The sequence below is a fragment of the Pieris rapae genome, chromosome 15 (genome assembly GCF_905147795.1).
Source record: "Pieris rapae chromosome 15, ilPieRapa1.1, whole genome shotgun sequence".
NCBI classification, from domain to species: domain Eukaryota; kingdom Metazoa; phylum Arthropoda; class Insecta; order Lepidoptera; family Pieridae; genus Pieris; species Pieris rapae.
The window spans coordinates 1,997,168-2,014,109 of record NC_059523.1 but is presented as its reverse complement, the minus strand read 5'-3'; the positions used below and the strand labels follow the sequence as shown (position 1 = coordinate 2,014,109).

The 16,942-nt window shown below is 33.4% G+C and overlaps 1 protein-coding gene across 1 annotated transcript in view; it reads left to right on the top strand.

Moving 5' to 3' along the window:
• The window catches only part of LOC110997400 (histone-lysine N-methyltransferase eggless), a 29,594-nt gene extending 13,268 nt beyond the window's left edge, over positions 1-16,326 (top strand). Inside the window, exons 14-35 of the mRNA XM_045631278.1 lie at positions 126-206; positions 563-601; positions 865-1,035; positions 1,292-1,409; positions 2,293-2,410; positions 2,742-2,941; positions 4,216-4,409; positions 5,273-5,356; positions 6,487-6,597; positions 7,030-7,178; positions 7,483-7,678; positions 8,100-8,267; positions 8,902-9,038; positions 9,147-9,210; positions 9,585-9,698; positions 10,304-10,420; positions 11,442-11,578; positions 12,192-12,319; positions 12,583-12,649; positions 13,922-14,006; positions 14,693-14,902; positions 15,369-16,326. Coding sequence (XP_045487234.1) covers positions 126-206; positions 563-601; positions 865-1,035; positions 1,292-1,409; positions 2,293-2,410; positions 2,742-2,941; positions 4,216-4,409; positions 5,273-5,356; positions 6,487-6,597; positions 7,030-7,178; positions 7,483-7,678; positions 8,100-8,267; positions 8,902-9,038; positions 9,147-9,210; positions 9,585-9,698; positions 10,304-10,420; positions 11,442-11,578; positions 12,192-12,319; positions 12,583-12,649; positions 13,922-14,006; positions 14,693-14,899 — 2,685 coding nt within the window. The 3' untranslated portion in view covers positions 14,900-14,902; positions 15,369-16,326. The remainder of the gene's footprint in view (positions 1-125; positions 207-562; positions 602-864; positions 1,036-1,291; positions 1,410-2,292; positions 2,411-2,741; positions 2,942-4,215; positions 4,410-5,272; positions 5,357-6,486; positions 6,598-7,029; positions 7,179-7,482; positions 7,679-8,099; positions 8,268-8,901; positions 9,039-9,146; positions 9,211-9,584; positions 9,699-10,303; positions 10,421-11,441; positions 11,579-12,191; positions 12,320-12,582; positions 12,650-13,921; positions 14,007-14,692; positions 14,903-15,368) is intronic.
• The last annotated feature ends 616 nt before the right edge of the window (positions 16,327-16,942 follow it).

Sequence of the window (16,942 nt, the reverse complement as noted above, 5' to 3'; positions counted from 1 at the left end):
TTCAAGTGAAACATACGAACGAAGAGTTATGAATATTCAGCTCATTTCGCCCGCTCAATACTCCTCATCTTCACCTTTTTTAATATTATTATTTATTTTCTACTGATTTTTTTATTATTTACCAGACGCGTCTCTCGAAACGGCGTATGGCGTCAAGCGTCGAGACACCCGCGAAACGAAAGGCTGATAGCGAGAAAACTAACAGTGTGAGTTGTTTATTAACAATCTCTAGAAAATGCTTTTTAGAACACTTAGCTTTCTTTCCACCAATTTCCTGGAAGCACTCCTGCTTAGCCTTTATATTAAAAATTTTTGAAGTGGAATGTCTTTAGGCACAAAAGGGTAATTTTTTTATGGAACGTCACGAAAATGTGCAGCGTTTTTGTCGAAGAAAATTGAGAGAGTGAGACCGGTTGAGAGAAAGTCTGAAAGCATTCGCATAACGTTTTGTGCAGTAAACGCATATTTTTATTTATTTATATTATCATCACAGTATACAGTATACGTAATTATCTAATGGTTATCAGACCTTAATATTAATTTAATGGTTTTTTCTTGACAGGATAATACAGGCGTAACCGGTGACAAAGGTGACGACGATGTGAGTAATTCAAATTTAATAAGCTATTTCATAGATGTTATCGCGGGCTTTCATCGCGGCGACCGAATCAAGAAATTCCGTAACGAAAATAAACCTAACATGCGATGACGCTATTGGTGCGGCCAATAGGCCTTAGAGCGGGACAGCATACTGCTTATTCTCACACAAACTATTTTAATTTGATCTTGCTTCGCATGTTCTCATTTAGACTAAAACGACGTGAATGCGCCTTATAAAATTGATAGAGAGGAAATTTCCCACAGAACATGGACATAACAGTAGTACAATTGTCTACGGAGAACGCACCGCCGGATCTGCCACCTGTCGGCGAACTAGAACGAGCACACTTAAGACCTGGAATGCCAGTATATGCCATGAGGAATATGTTTGGGACATGGGGCAAAGCGCATATCGTTGAAGTAATTGGGGCATCGGTGAGTTTAGTTTAATTAATTAATCTTAAAATAGTGAAAGCAAAGTATTTAAAAATGTTTATGAAAGTTCGTATAGTTTAAATGATTTTGGAATCATGGCGGTAACAAAAGTTGTACGTACGTACGTAGGAATACGTGAACTGTAGTTTATACGAAACTTTCGTTGATAGTATTGGTGAGCCATTTGTGTCACTAACAAATACTGTTACGGCAATCGAACCACCGTGTTGGCAAGAAATATCTACTTTTGTTACAGAGTTCGCCATTTTCCATGTGTCGTATCAAATTCGATAAGTCCCAGAAGAATGTGTATAAGACGCTCAGCGCACGAAATTTGGCTTATTGCGAACCAGCCAATGCGAGGATGACTATTGGTAAGTTGAATACTATTTGTATCTATCTGATTCATATTTAAACTTATTGTTAGGAGTAAAGGCATCTAATAAAAAATAAATAAATCAGTTGCGCTACAACCTCTTTAGGTCTTGGCTTCAGATTTCTGAATCTATTCCATGAACATTTTTAAATCTAATAGGCAAGTAGATGATCAGCCTCCAGTGCCTGACACACGTAGTCGACTTTTTGGGTTTAAGGAATGTCGGTTTCCTCACGATGTTTTCCTTCACCGTTCGAGCAAATGTTAAATGCACACATAGAAAGAAAGTCCATTGTCGCAGCCGGGGATCGAACCAACGACCTCAGGTATGAGAGTCGCACGCTGAAGCCACTAGGCCGACACTGCTCCTTCTCAGGCATCTAATAAAACCGAACCTAATACTCTTTGCTAGTGAAAGTAATACTACATTGCCAGAACGAAATATTTAATTCCGTCGTCTGGTTTTGAGGCAGGATACGAAATGCCTGTTCCACAATTAAGAGCTTTTTGAGGCACTTGGGTCGGGAACACTACTGCTAGCTCCTGGCATTGCAGGTCTATGGGCGTCGGCTATCAATTCAAAGTGACCCATACCAATACCTAGCTTGCTCGTTTGCCTCCTGCCCACAAAAACTCTGTTGCTGCACATGAAACGCTGAAAATAATTTTATTTCGATAATTTAAGCCATCTTTAATAGTATTGTTGGCACGTAATTGGTCTATTAGTAGGTATATGCACACATGGATAACATTTTGATAGATAACCAGAGATAATCAAAGTGACATTTGACAACTGACAACTTCAAAAGATCACCACAGACTTTTGTTTTTAACGTATATTAGCGAAGCAGCAGGTTTAACGTGAGTTAAATCTATTGTAGGTACACGGGTCATAGCGCTGTTTCAAGGATCTGTTGAGGTTGGAAAAGACAGTAAGCTACGAGAGAAGTTCTATTCTGGTATTGTGGCTGAAGTCCCTAATCCTGTTAATAGCTTCAGGTAAGAGTTTTAATATCGTCCAATACAGATGCAAGCAATCGTATATTGCTTGCATCTGCATATTTGACTTGTTAGCTTCGAAGAGTGTAGATCTGTGGGAGAAAATTTACTTAAATGAATTAACGAGTCTTTCGCAATAGAAAGACAAATCCAATGATGCAGCCGTGATTTAAACGCACGAACTCGATTAGAGGCTCATACTATGTTTTATATAATATGTTATATACTTTGTATTACATTTATAATTTTAAAAAATAGTATCTGTAAAGTGCTCTTAACTATAAAACTAAATTATCCTTCTTCGAGGTTTATTGGTTTAAATATATTACAGATATTTAATATTCTTTGACGATGGCTACGCCCAATACGCGACCCATGCCGACACGCGTCTGGTCTGTGAATATTCCACTCAAGTGTGGGAGGAAGTTCATCCATTTTCGCGACTCTTTGTGAAGGAGTACCTCTTCAATTACCCCCAAAGGCCGATGGTCAGATTGAAGGCCAACGAGACAATTAAGACTGAGTGGAAGGGTGAGTTACAAAGCATTAATATAGTATACTAGCTGACCTGGCAAACGTCGTTTTGCCATGTATATAATTTATATTTAAAAAATAGGGGTTGATAGTAGTTGAAAATTTAGGGTTGTATGTATTTATTAATGCTGTATCATAAAAAAAATCTAAAAATTAAAAAATAAAAATTGGCTGGACTACCCTTAACATTTAGAGGAATGGAAAAATAGATGTTGACCGATTCTGAGACGTACCCAATAAATTATATAATTAAAAAAACATATGTGCAATTCACACATGGTAGAAGTGAAACCTTCAAAAACATTTTTTTTATTATTAATCATATATAAATTAATCATTTTCCATTATCTAAATGTGTGTGTTCTTTTAAAACAGTATATTTTAATCATAAATTTTAATTTATAAGTTTAATATAAATTTTTAATTTGGGAAAAACTAAAACATCGAAAGTTTGAAATTCGATCAAATGAAAAAGCGGCAGTAAAGAGAGGCTGTATAATGCCTGCTATCTCATTTTCTCCCACGTTAAATCATATGATGAATTGATGTTTCTGTCTCTCTTTACCGCTGCATCCGGTTTGAAATCACGACGATTCGAAAGAAGTTTATCTATCTCATTTTCTCCCACGTTAAATCATATGAATTAATGTTTCTGTCTCTTTTTACTGTCGCTTTTTCGTTGCATCCGGTTTGAAATCAGAACGATTCTAAAGAAGTTTCACTTCAAAAAGTTTTTAAGTGGTTTATTTATAGATTTATTTATAGAATAATATAATTTAAATCATGATTTTGAAAAGTTTGAAAATATTTTAAGTTAATCATAGTTGTGTGGCCCTGGGTATCCGGAAGCTATATACAGGATGATCCCTTCCCTCGGTAAAATAATTTGCGCTGGGCTGTCGCGTGTCAGTACAATAAAAGGAATCCATCAATCGTTAAGACTAAAACTAGCACTAACCATCAACGGTGGCGTGTCACACTCCAAACCCTGGATCCTTAAAAAAATAAATGAATAAAATGCGGTACAGTTTGCGGTCTATATTAAGTGCGCACGCAACGACGGTTAAAATTTAACTAAATCCCTCTCCGGTTCGAAGAACAAAGTCAAAATCGATAATTGTCATCGTTCTTTGACTGACAATGATTTAGCGTGAACAGCAGTCTTGTTTACGTAAAAATAGTTCTTCAACTTACTTTTAATCTTTAATTTAATCTCGTCTTTTTGACATCTAGAAAAAAGTGTTCAATTAATTTTATTTAATTCCTTACAGACAAATGGTGGCCATCAAAGGTTGTCAAAGTAGATGCGTCGCTAGTTCTAGTGCAGTTCCTAATGGGTGAATCTAAGGCTAGGCTGGAATGGATTTATCGTGGTTCCACGAGACTCGAACCCCTTTACCGCGAGATTCAGGCTGCGGGTAGACAGCGGCAGAGAGCTATGCCGCGACCTCAAGCGGTTTCGAGGGTATTTCATCAGTTATTCTATTCTCTTAATTTTCTCAATTTTTTTTTAATTTATGTCATTACTAAACCCTGTTATATACGCTCAGTTGGGGCAATTTCTAAAATTTGTGTCCATAAAAACTACGTTGATTTAATCACTCAATAATATATCAAAAGATATCAGATCTGATTAATACTTAACAGAGCCCTGCTGCTATATTGATTTATTAAATAAATAAAAGTGAAAGATTTTATTATTGTATAATTTTTTTTTCATAATAAATTAATACATTTTTTCCAAATTGTATGAAGTCAAACGAGGCCTGCTTGTAAAAATCCATTTAAAAAATGACAATTATTTTTCGACCGCTACAAATGTATCTAACTTAAAAACTAGTTCTTTTTAATCAAATTCAATTCAATTCGTAATCATTTATTCATATAGGTAACACAATGTACACTTATAAACGTCAAAAAATAAATATTTCTAATTTTACATTTATTGCCAGTTCTCAAATTAAGCACTTAGAATGGAAGAGAAGAACTCTCCGCCACTATATTAAAAACAAAGATTTGTCCTCTACATCACTATTTTAACTGCCTCCAAACTAAGCGTAAGATAACGGGGTCTAGTTATTACGTATACATATACGTAGTACGTATGTCCTTCGGTACTACAATTCGTGACACAATTTTGTTTTTATTCAGAAGAGGTTTTTATACCAGTACTGCTGAATAAAGATATTTTTCCGGGGCTCTCAGCAAAGTTATATTCTAATTACGGATATTTTTAAACGATTTTACGGGTACAGTAATAAAACCCAGGACAGAATCTTTGCCATAATCATGCCTATATAGGTAAATTTAAATATGTTTTATTTTTAGCCAAATATGCCGATTGTGGAATACATGCGGTCTGATGAACAAAAGTCGACGGAGTTGCAGAATATCAAAGATATTAATAATGAGGTATATTGCAGAGCTATTTTAATTTTAAACAAAAAAAATTTTTTTTCTTTATTTTATTTTTATATTATAATTTAGATATATGTATATCAGTGGCGAAGGGTGAAATTTTGGCAAAGGGAAGCCGGTCCAAAAAAATGTTGAACAGCACTCTATATGAATTAAAGCCATAATAACAAACAAAATCCACAGTATTTAACCAAATCTGCGATTAAATTACCTTACAGAATCAGTCACAGTTTAAATAACACAAATATTAAAATATAACAAACGAAATTATCACGCACCAGTGGTATAGGAACACATGTCACATACTAAAAATAATCTATTTTCAACCAAACGAAATGGAACGCGAAAATATGCCAAAATAAAAAGAATATGACTTGCGAAGGATTTCATTATAACGCTAATTCTTTTTAATTTTGTCGTGTTTTCTTTCTCCCGTGCCGTGGTTCAATAACAATAATTTCTTTGTCTCTTTCTAATAGAGGAGAGGAGAGAACTGCAAGCCGGTCGCGATCAGCCTTATCTTTCTTTAAATTTTACGTACAGTTAGCGAGCATTAGAAAGAGATGGTTTGACACGCTCTGTCTCTTTTCGCCTCATAGTAAAACGTTGGCCGAGATAAGCTGTAATTCGTCGAGTTACCTTTAATGTAATTTAGGTACGAAAAATTGACGCGCTGATTAATTTACGACTATAAAATGAAATGTGATACTTAGGGTATTGCTAAGAATTACTATTGCTATTGTAAATCGCGCAGGCATTTAATTAATAATACTTTGTTAATGAAATAGAATGTAAATACTTTTGTATGAATATGGAACTGATTTTTGAAAGGTAACCCGGTGGGAATCGGCTTGTATGGACTCTTCGCCACTGATGTATATATTTTTAATTTGAATTTAATCTATGGGTTTATTAAATGTTTGATTTGACGCAATGGCTAAAAGTTTGTACCTATCCGTATTTAAGCTTTTTTAAACAAATGACACAATTTTTGACAAACACAAAATTTGTAGGAATTACTATTTTATTTTTTAATATCCATATGTTAAATCTTCGTATCTACTGCCACTGATTTAAAGGTGCCATAAATATGTTCACTTGTACTGGAAGCTACCTTCCCTCAGGATCTTCGTCGCCAACGCGCAGTAGCGAAGAAGTCGACAGCCACGCCCACGCCCCCACCAGTGTCGAACCCCACACCCACAAAGCTAGACAGCTTCTATAGTCGAGTCGTGGTAAGCTTATTACTTTAAAAAAACTTGGATTTAAAAAAAAAAAATGACACGTACGTATCAACGTATACGTACTAACTAAAGCGGTTAGTACTTATCAAACTCATGTTAGATCTATTGTTGGATATGAGACCCTATAGTTTTGAGTTAAAGTCCATTTTTAAATGACAGCCTTACATTATTTCCTTTAGTGAAATGAAGCTAGAACGTTATTACAAGGTTCTTAATTATTCATTTTTTATTTAGTATAACTTTTTTGACTTCTTTGTCCAATTTATCCATATTCGTTAAAGAATGCAATAATTTCGAAAAAGGTCCTGACTAAATTCTTATTAGGTTTTTAATAAGAACGTCATCGGTTTTTACGATGAAATATTAGTTGTCCCTTCGTCGTTATAACACTTATGACTGTAGTTCAATTTATTGTATTTCCAGTACTATACTCCAAAAAAAGCAGTGCGTCCATACAAAATATCCGCGAATCACGTCTGTGGACCGAATTGTAAGAGAAAGGATGTCTTGTCGTTGAAGGATCTTCTCACGTACAATCCACTCGCAAAACCACTGCTCAGTGGTTGGGAAAGGTTGGTAGAAATTTTCCTTAGGTAAAGACTCTATTTTATAGTATTTAGTTATTTAAAAAATTAAAAAATACGTTTATTTTGGAACATAAGATCATCCTAGGTATCACTTATTCCACGTCAATCAATTCGAACCTGTAGGCATCCCTACTCATCGGCAAAGAAGACAGAGGGTGTAGGCCGAGAGAAAACAGCCGGCGTAAAAAGAGAATAAATTAAGATAAATATAATTAAGACACAATCACAATTCACAAGGCCCAGAAAGGATTATCTTGATTATTTATCCTATATTTCATATTGTGTACAGGCAAATAGTCCGGTCAAAATACGACAAACGCGTAATGTATCGCGCGCCTTGCGGACGTCGTATACGTAACATGGAGGAACTGTTGCGTTATCTGCAAACGATCAAATCGGATATGGGCGTAGATCTGTTCGACTTTGGACCTAACACACATTGTTTGGCCGAATTTGTTATCAATAAGTACGTCGTTTCTAAGAAGGTGAGTGATGAAAGAAAAAATTGTTTTTTTCTTTCCCTTAATTGTATTGCATTGGTTTTAGATATGATACACTAAAATGGTGTTAAAACTTGTTTATATATCTTAGTAATGCTTGTACTGTAAATTTATTTTTGTTAATTCTAACTAAGATTCTTTTGTAATCGTGATTTCTGCATGCTTTTGATTCTTCGTAAGCAATTTCTCCTAGAAAACTAGAAGCCTAGAAAAAACTTTAGGTAATATCTAATCTGTGAATTGTATGTTTTTGTCATACCCTTCTTGTTGTACGTGTATATAAATAAATTAATATATCATATTATATGCCAAGACTGCATACAGATATACAAGTTTCTACTACAATAAAGTTGAAATAACTACTGATTAATTGGAAAGTACAGTATTTACTTGATACGTATTCTAGGATCTAGCGAATGGCAAAGAGAACGTACCGGTCCCGTGCGTGAATTTCTACGATGGGTCGCTGCCTGAATTCTGTGCGTATAGCACGGAGAGGACCCCGACAGCGGGAGTACCACTTAACTTGGACCCGGAGTTTCTATGTGGTTGTGACTGTGAAGATGATTGTGAGGTACGCATTCATTTAAAAGTTATTCAAGACTAGAAGGATATGCCAATCATTATTAGAAAATTGGGGATGAGTTCGTACCTACGTACAATGTGTACGTACTAGCGTATATCGTATGTAAAATATATGTCGAACAATGAATTTGAAAATGTTTTTTTTTTTCAATTTAACCGACAGAACTTTACTAGATCCAAAGTGTAATGTCTTATTTCATTTTTTAATTTCCTTATCGTTAATATTTTACTGTTCTGTTACGATAACATGTCACATCACTATTGTCAACGATACATTGTATTGTTGACAATAGTGATGTGACTAACTCGTGTAATTTAATTTTTTAATTATATATTTTTTACGTCAGATGTTTCACTTTCTGCTTCATGGTAAGATCGTACGAATGGCCTAAGTATTAGCTAGCCAGTTTATTGCATGCAAACGCTACAGCTAAATATATTTCAGGCGACTAGTTAAACGGCGCTGTTTAGTTGAAAGGCTAGGCAGTTAATTGAATGGCCTATTAATCTAGTTGACTGCGTCATACACACCCGATGACATAATTTTAACACTCCTGTTTAAAGAAATATATATTTGAATGCAAAGTAAATGGTGCTTTATGTATTTTATAACTGTTTTTCAGGACAAAACGAAATGTGCCTGCTGGAAGTTGACACTAGAGGGCGCTAAAACTATCGGAATAGAGGGAGAAGATGTCGGATATGACTACAAACGCTTGCCTGAACCCTTGCGTACAGGCATTTACGAGTGTAACTCTAGGTAATCAGAAAGTGGAACCCATATTTAAAGTGGGATATCTAACATTTCAATTGAAGAATGTCATACTTCAAACAAAATAATAATTCTAAAATTTGTTGTGTATTGCAGATGCAAATGTAAATCGACGTGTTTAAATCGAGTCGTTCAACATCCATTACAATTGAAATTGCAGGTAAGTTAAAGCAAAATATATTAATATTTCATACTGACTGTTTTGGTCCTTCGAAGCAGAATGTTATGCAATTGCAAACCAACTATTCTTATAATGGTTACAACACTTTCTTGAATACTTAATTTTAAGTTTAATGTTATTATCCTTTATAAAAGTGTTATATTAAAAAAATAAACTATACCCATCCTCTACGGGAGGCATGGGTGAGAAACAAGACTTTCAGAAACTTGTAAAATCATGTTCCTCACAGCAGAAGCACATGCTGTGGTTATCAAACTAATTTGCTTTAATAAATTACACATTTTAGGCTAAGATTATGTATGCCGTATGATAGTAAAGTTTGGTAAAGATAATTTAATTTTTTTTCCATATAGGTTTTTAAAACTCCGAATAGAGGATGGGGAATTCGGGCTTTAAATGATGTTCCCAAGGGTTGCTTTATTTGTATTTACGTTGGAAATCTACTTACAGACGCTACTGCCAACCTGGTGAGTAGAACAGATTGATACAGAATTTATAAAATGATAATATGTTAATTAAGAAGAATAATTATCTTTGATTGATTCCCCGACGTCACAAGTTATATAAAAAAAATTGAATGCAGTAATACTTACTTCTAAATTAAAATATAAATATATATATAAAATAAAGGCTTAATAATAATAAAAAAGTGTGTATGTACAAAGTACACATGTCAAAAGTGAAACTTCATTGTCAATTAATTATTCCTATATAAACTGTATACGTGCTAATGATAATATAAATAAATAAAAAATCTGCGTTTGCTGCACAAGACATTATGCGACAGAATTTCCATCTAAATTCTAATTCTTCCAACTAAACGAATACATCAACCAATAGCGTATATTTTCTCGATCTCGCTTTCTCACTCTCTCCTTTTTCTTCGACAAAAACGCTGCACATCTTCGTGACGTTTCAGCCGTAAAAAAATAACCCTCATGCGCCTAAAGAAGTTTCACTTCAATAAGTCACAATTGCCTTATTAGGTATTCCTAAAAATATAACAAATATCATTCTGGAAACTTTGGTAACATTTCTCAAACCAATTAAAAAACTTGTATGGAATTTTTAGGACGGTTTAAACGAGGGCGATGAATACTTGGCCGAGTTGGACTACATAGAGGTCGTGGAGCAGACAAAGGAAGGCTACGAAGAAGACATCCCGGATTCCATTAAGGCTCTAGATAAGGTAATTGTAGATAGCATTTGTTTCTTTGTGTTTTGAAAGCAAAACGTATTAAGCGCCACTTTCGCATTTCGAACTTCATACACAACATTTATATACAAAATATAATTCTTATATATTTCATATAGCTACCCACAAAACGAATTTTTGTGATGAACGCTTTTTCTCCTTCCGAGGCCCATCTTTAACCACTTACTTAAAAATGATATTCTTACTAATTGTATTTTAAAACTCACATTACCTATATAAATATTCTTATTGTTTACAGATAGTTTAATTTTAAATTGTGTTATGTAGAAATTATTGTCAAGTACAGTTAACAAGTCAAAAGTAAAAGAATGGCTGCCCACAACACATGGAATCCTAGTTTGGGAGCTAGTGCACTTTATTTTACTTAAATATCCTGTTATTGTGTATAATAAAGGTTTTTCTTCCTTTAAAAGGCCCAAAACTCACTTGCGAGTATTCTGTCAATGTGTACATGTGCGTATAACTTAATATCTAGTTTTATGTCATCTCCAAAATGCTCTAATAGAAAATCCCGATCTAGTTAAGATAGTTTTTATCGATAGATAACTATACATTTGATGATTTATCTCTTGATTCGTGCTAACTTTAATCACTATGGTCAGTTTGCGGTTAAATATATAACAGGCATTAAGTCTTCTTTAGTTACGGCAACGTTTTAGTTTAACTGCTATTTTGTCTTTAAAAATACTGGATAGAGAGGTTCAAAAGCTTCCGAAAAAAGTTCCGAAACACTTCTAGAACGTATTTATGTGTCTTCATTCGATCAGTGGTTTCGGGCCCTCTACATGTAATCGTTTGACAACGACAAACAACATTGCTTTATATTTATAAAAAATCAAGCAGAACTTTCAAAAAAATGTCTAAACAAGAATTTCAGTTACTTTCAACTCATTAAAATATTTGCGTTACTTGTAGGCCCGTTATTTTTTTGTTTATTTGCATGGTGTGCCAAAACTTTTGAGATTTTAGGGCTTATATGACAGAACACTTACAGAAAGAAAGTACTAAAACATCAGACGAGAGTGAGACTGAAGAGGAGGAAGAAGAAGAAGAGGAAATGAAGACTCAGAGCGAGGATGAAGAGTTCAAACCTGTTGGCTACTCACCCATACCTGAAGCCGTACAGTTCAAGTAAGTTGTTCGGGATATGTGCAATGGATGGGCTGATTTTAATTTCTTAAATATGCGAAATACTAGTTATAGTAAAAAGTAGTAGTAGTGTGAGTAATGTGGGTAGTGTGAGTGAGTAGCTATATTCTAGAAATTCCACGTTCTATATGGGACCATAATAATAATTACTAGTATCATTAGTAATTAACTATATTTATAACTAGACCAGCATACTACATCAAAAAACTAGTTAAAACAGAAACAAGAAACTGAATATAATATCTGTATATTATATGTTTGCTCTTTATTATATCTGCTGAACGTGCGTATGTATGTCACTGAACTCCTCTTAAACGGTTGGATCGATTTGAATGTTTTTTATATGCGTTTGGGAGACGTTCTGTTTGGTTTAGGCCGGCAGATGGCGTTGCAGTCAGTACTCTCATACTTAGTTTAATATACTAATCGGCAACGTCTGTCAGGTCTGCTAGTTTTTTTTAATATTTTCCTGGTTTCCTCTCGTTAATTCCGCACACAGATAGAAAAATCCAATTCACAATCGTCTCCTCGAGCAAGCACTGCTGTTAATTTTAACTGGCAATAATTTGATTTGTATGAGTTTATTAATTTTCAGTAAGCGTTTAAGAAAACGAAAGATGGAAGAAGAAAACAAATCGATCAAGACTGAATTGAAACAGGATGAGACGGAAAAAGAAGGGAATGGCGAAGATGGATGTATCACAATCAGTGATGATGAGGAAGGTTGGTTGGTTTTAATTGTATTTTTTAGTATTTGTAGTTAATGGCAAGTATATTTTGTATTTTATTATTTAAAATCAATAATATTTTTGATATTTTAAACTTAAGTTATATTATTGAATATTACGCGCTAAAGTGTATCTGGAGTAGTTTGATCTGGAATTCCGGGTTTGATACTCGGGATATATAAAATAAAATATGCTAAAATATAGTTATATGATATTAGTTAGTTTTTTTAATGAATCATATTAATAACTAATTTACAGTTCGTGAGCCGTCTCGCTTCACAGCTGCAGCTGGAATGGGGGACGGTGATTTTGTTTCTAGACATAGGTGAGTAATTATGCGTTTTAATTTCCTATCTTTATATATATAATTCTTCTGTGAGTGTGTATGTCACTGAACTTCTCTCGAACGACTGGACCGATTTTGACGAAATTTTTTGTGTGTGTTCAAGGGGATCTGGGAATGGTTTAGATTCACAATTTTGTCCGCTGGACAATGTTTTTTTAATTAATTTTTAATCTATTAGTAGTTGTTGATTTTGAAATGTTGCATTGGATACGACAGACGGCGCTACCATCGCAGTGTCAAATTTTAAATAATATTCAAATTTTAATTTTAGTCTGTCCCGACAGTTAGCGCTGCGATCAAATTAAAAAATAGTTTTGTTATCATTGTGTTATTGTAGACCATGTGCTGGATCGTTAGATATTGTCATAACATTTGCATAATAAATTTCATCAAAATGGTCCAGAATGTTTTAGCTTATTAAAAAAAGTTTGAAATTTTCAAATTAAAGACGTGTAGACAGGACAACGTCTGTCGGGTCCGCTAGTATACAGTAAAAATCTGTTATAATAACATCGATTACGAGTATCGTAACAGCTGATGACGTTGTTATTAAAAACCTAATACAATAGAATTCAGCCGGGACCTTTGATTTTGGTCAATATAACCGGTATGTTATTCTAAACGATGTCTTCGTAAACGGTTTTGACTGTACATATTTGATTTTTTTTAATTACGATATTTCAAATCTTATAAAAAAATTAATAAAATAAACTAAAAATTAAAAAGCTTATATCTCGGATTCATGAATTGCGAATTGCAAAAGTCATGATTAAGCAAAGGATATGGTTAAGAAATTAATTAATTCCAGTTTCTTTTGCATTTGTTAGCGTTTGCTTTGTAATGGGTATGTCCGGCGGGTGCAATCCACACTAGCAGATCATATGCGGAATCCATTTTTTATTCGGATTCTTTCAGGCACTAATCTAGCACCACGATATAGCTATAAAACTATTTAATCACCTTCATAGAAGTTATGATCACTGCCGTGATTCTTTCATTGGGAAGGTGAATAAATTTTTATAGGCAAGGTGCCTTTATAGCGTAGGCGAGTATTTAGATCATAAGTATGATACCAATCATAAATAACTGATTCTCATGACATCATGTTAATGTTCTTATTATATGACATTGTAATAATTAATCTGACATTTGCATGCCTATCTATATATTATATCTATATATATAATTGTACGACTTTGTATTATCTTAAGAAATAAACCGATTAACAATTGAAACAAAATTGTTTTATAGATCTGTTCGTAAATTATTTGGCGAGGACGAGGCGTGTTACATCATGGACGCTAAGGTGCAAGGCAACATTGGGCGATATCTTAACGTGAGTGAGCTTTTCATATACTAGAAAGCACACAGCTGATATGCAAGTTCTTAAAATATATGTAAAAAGTTACCACAGGATAATCAATTTCATTTATTGAACTGGCTTAAATTTATGTTGTTATAAGTTTGCAGCAAAAAATGGTTGTCTATAACGTCGGTTTTCGGACGATAATTGATTCTATACTTTTATGAATATAATTGAATCACTTATTGAATTATCACTATTTTGTATGGATACAAAGGAGGAGTGGATCCTCGGACGCATAGGTCGATCCAGAGGAAGAGATTAAGCGGAAAATGAGTAAAGGGGACAATGAGCGTAACCGGACAATGAGTCATATATTTTCGTCCGTGCACCCTGCGTTTATCGATTTGTTAGACGTTCTCACGTCTATAATAATTCTTGAACCGTGAAGAATGCGTTTTAATCTTATTAAAAAATAATAGATTGTATTAAATTGCGTCTACGTCGCTAAATAGCCTTTATTCGATGCGATTACACAATTTATAAAATCCTACCGTCATCCTAGAAGACAAATCAAATGGTCAATGGTCAATTTACTTTCTTTTTTCTCGATTATTGTTTTTAATGAGCTAGTTTTTGCACACAGAAAAATCGAATAGTACACAAAGGAGTTTAAATGCACTAGTGAGTAGTAGAAGTGAAGTAATTTTTGTTTCCAGCACTCATGCTGCCCGAACGTATTCGTACAAAACGTGTTCGTTGACACGCACGATCCGCGTTTCCCGTGGGTCGCGTTCTTCGCGAGCACGCACATAAAGGCCGGCAAAGAGCTGACCTGGAACTACAACTATGACATCGGTTCGGTTCCCGGGAAAGTTCTGTACTGCTACTGCGGAGAGACAAATTGTAGAGGACGACTATTGTAGTTGGTATGTATCCATTAGTTTTCAATTAAACTTTCCATCGGTACTTTTTTAGTTTTGTAACTAGAATAAATAATTTTTACAAAGAGGACGTTGAATAATTAAAATATTCCAACTGGAACTAAGATTCATCAAAATCATTTCAGTAGCTTTCGATATGTATAGTTATAGCCGAATATTGTTGACAGTTATTTGAATTATTATTTGCTTGCAACATAAGAGAGAACATTAACACGTAATTAAAAATGGTATTTTTTCTATAATTATTAAGTTATTTCTGACATCAAAGCAAAAAATGTAAAATGTCTTTAGTTTATGATTTAACTAAAAAAAATCCGGCTCGAAGGACCGAGTATATGTAGAAACAAATAAAAACTTATAAATAGACAGAGTTATTCATCGGGGCGACTGAAGTTTAAAAAATAGATAGGAACCGTTATGAAAGGGTTACTAATACAATTCTTTGTTTCAGTATTATCTGCCTTCACTGCCAATATTTGTAATCTTCATATTTGTGTTGTGACGTCATAATTAGTTAATATTTTCGTATCATAATAATTGTATTAGATTTATTTCCCACTTTCTGACTGGAGAGTATAGCAATTTTTCATTTAATACTTATTGTAACTACATAATAAAAAATGTAGTTAATTATCTAACCTTGAGTATTCGAAATACCACAGCCTTTAAGCGAAAATGATGTTACGTTTAACAATTTACGTTAATTTAAAAAATATATAGGGTTCCCATAAGCGCAATATAGAATTTTTGTAAGAAAACGTTTGCAGCGATTATAACATCTTTAAAATATAATTTTGTTTTGACATCTTTTCATCCACGATGGCCGCTTGTTTTAGTTGATTAATTATTTACGTTTATCATCTAAAATTATTAAAAATTATGTTTTTTTTAATCAATTGTAATTATTTGAGTACAGGTTTAAGATATCAATAGTTTTTAATCTGTTTTATGTATATACTCTGCGGTTGCCGCCTGACATAAGTACACTGTAAGAATACATTTTTTATAACCATTAGTTTTCTTAAGTTAATATTTTGTTGTCCATTTATTCAATATTAAAATTGTCATTGATGATGCAATAATCTTTACGTAGGTGAGCTTATTGTAAACTTAAATTAATGTTGGTCTGATTTGACAGACCATTAAAAAAAGCACACTACAGGAAATGTCCTGTAGTAAGTAAAATGTAGTATTCATATAAGAAACAGGTTCTGGTAAATTGAATAGGGTCTGGTCTGATCATGTCATCTTTAACGAAAGTCAATCGTATAGGTTAATAATCATAACTTAGTAGTTAGTAATCTTTGGTTTGTAATTCTTAGAATTGTGATAAATAGTTTAATTATGACTGGAAATTGTATGTTATTGTAATTAACTGAATTGTGAATGAATAAAAAGCATATACTGAATTTTGTTTCCTTACATTTCCTTTTTATTATTCTAATTTTCCCTTATAAGATATATAGAACATACAGAAATTGCATCATATTGATCTAACAGTCGAAAATTAAAAAGTATATATATGTAATACATAACAGCAAAGTGACGTTTAAAACTTTTTTGTTGTTATACTCTGATTTTTAAATATGTAGAATTTTGACAGCTATCATGTTTTGAAAACCATTTTGGCCAGCCATTAGGAGTGAATATCTTCTATACATACATTTTATATACATATAAGTTCGGTACTCCATATTATGCTCTACTTGCGAAATGGTAGTAAATGTTAATTTACAATTAATTTTTTTGACGTTCATAAATGTACTGGTGTACCTAGATGAATAAAGATTTTTGTTGTTGTTGTTATAAGTAGTTAAACGGCGACTGATAAGTACCTCCCTTTTCATCCCTAACAATATAGATAACATTTTTTTTTAAGTTTTACTAAATCTCAAATTAGCAGTGATGCCAGTTAAAGTTGTTTGTGCTATTTATATAGTAGCAACATTTACGGAATGTCAGAATTCTACAGATGGATCTGATGATGATGATGGATATCAGAGTATGTCACAGGTATATCTCAAC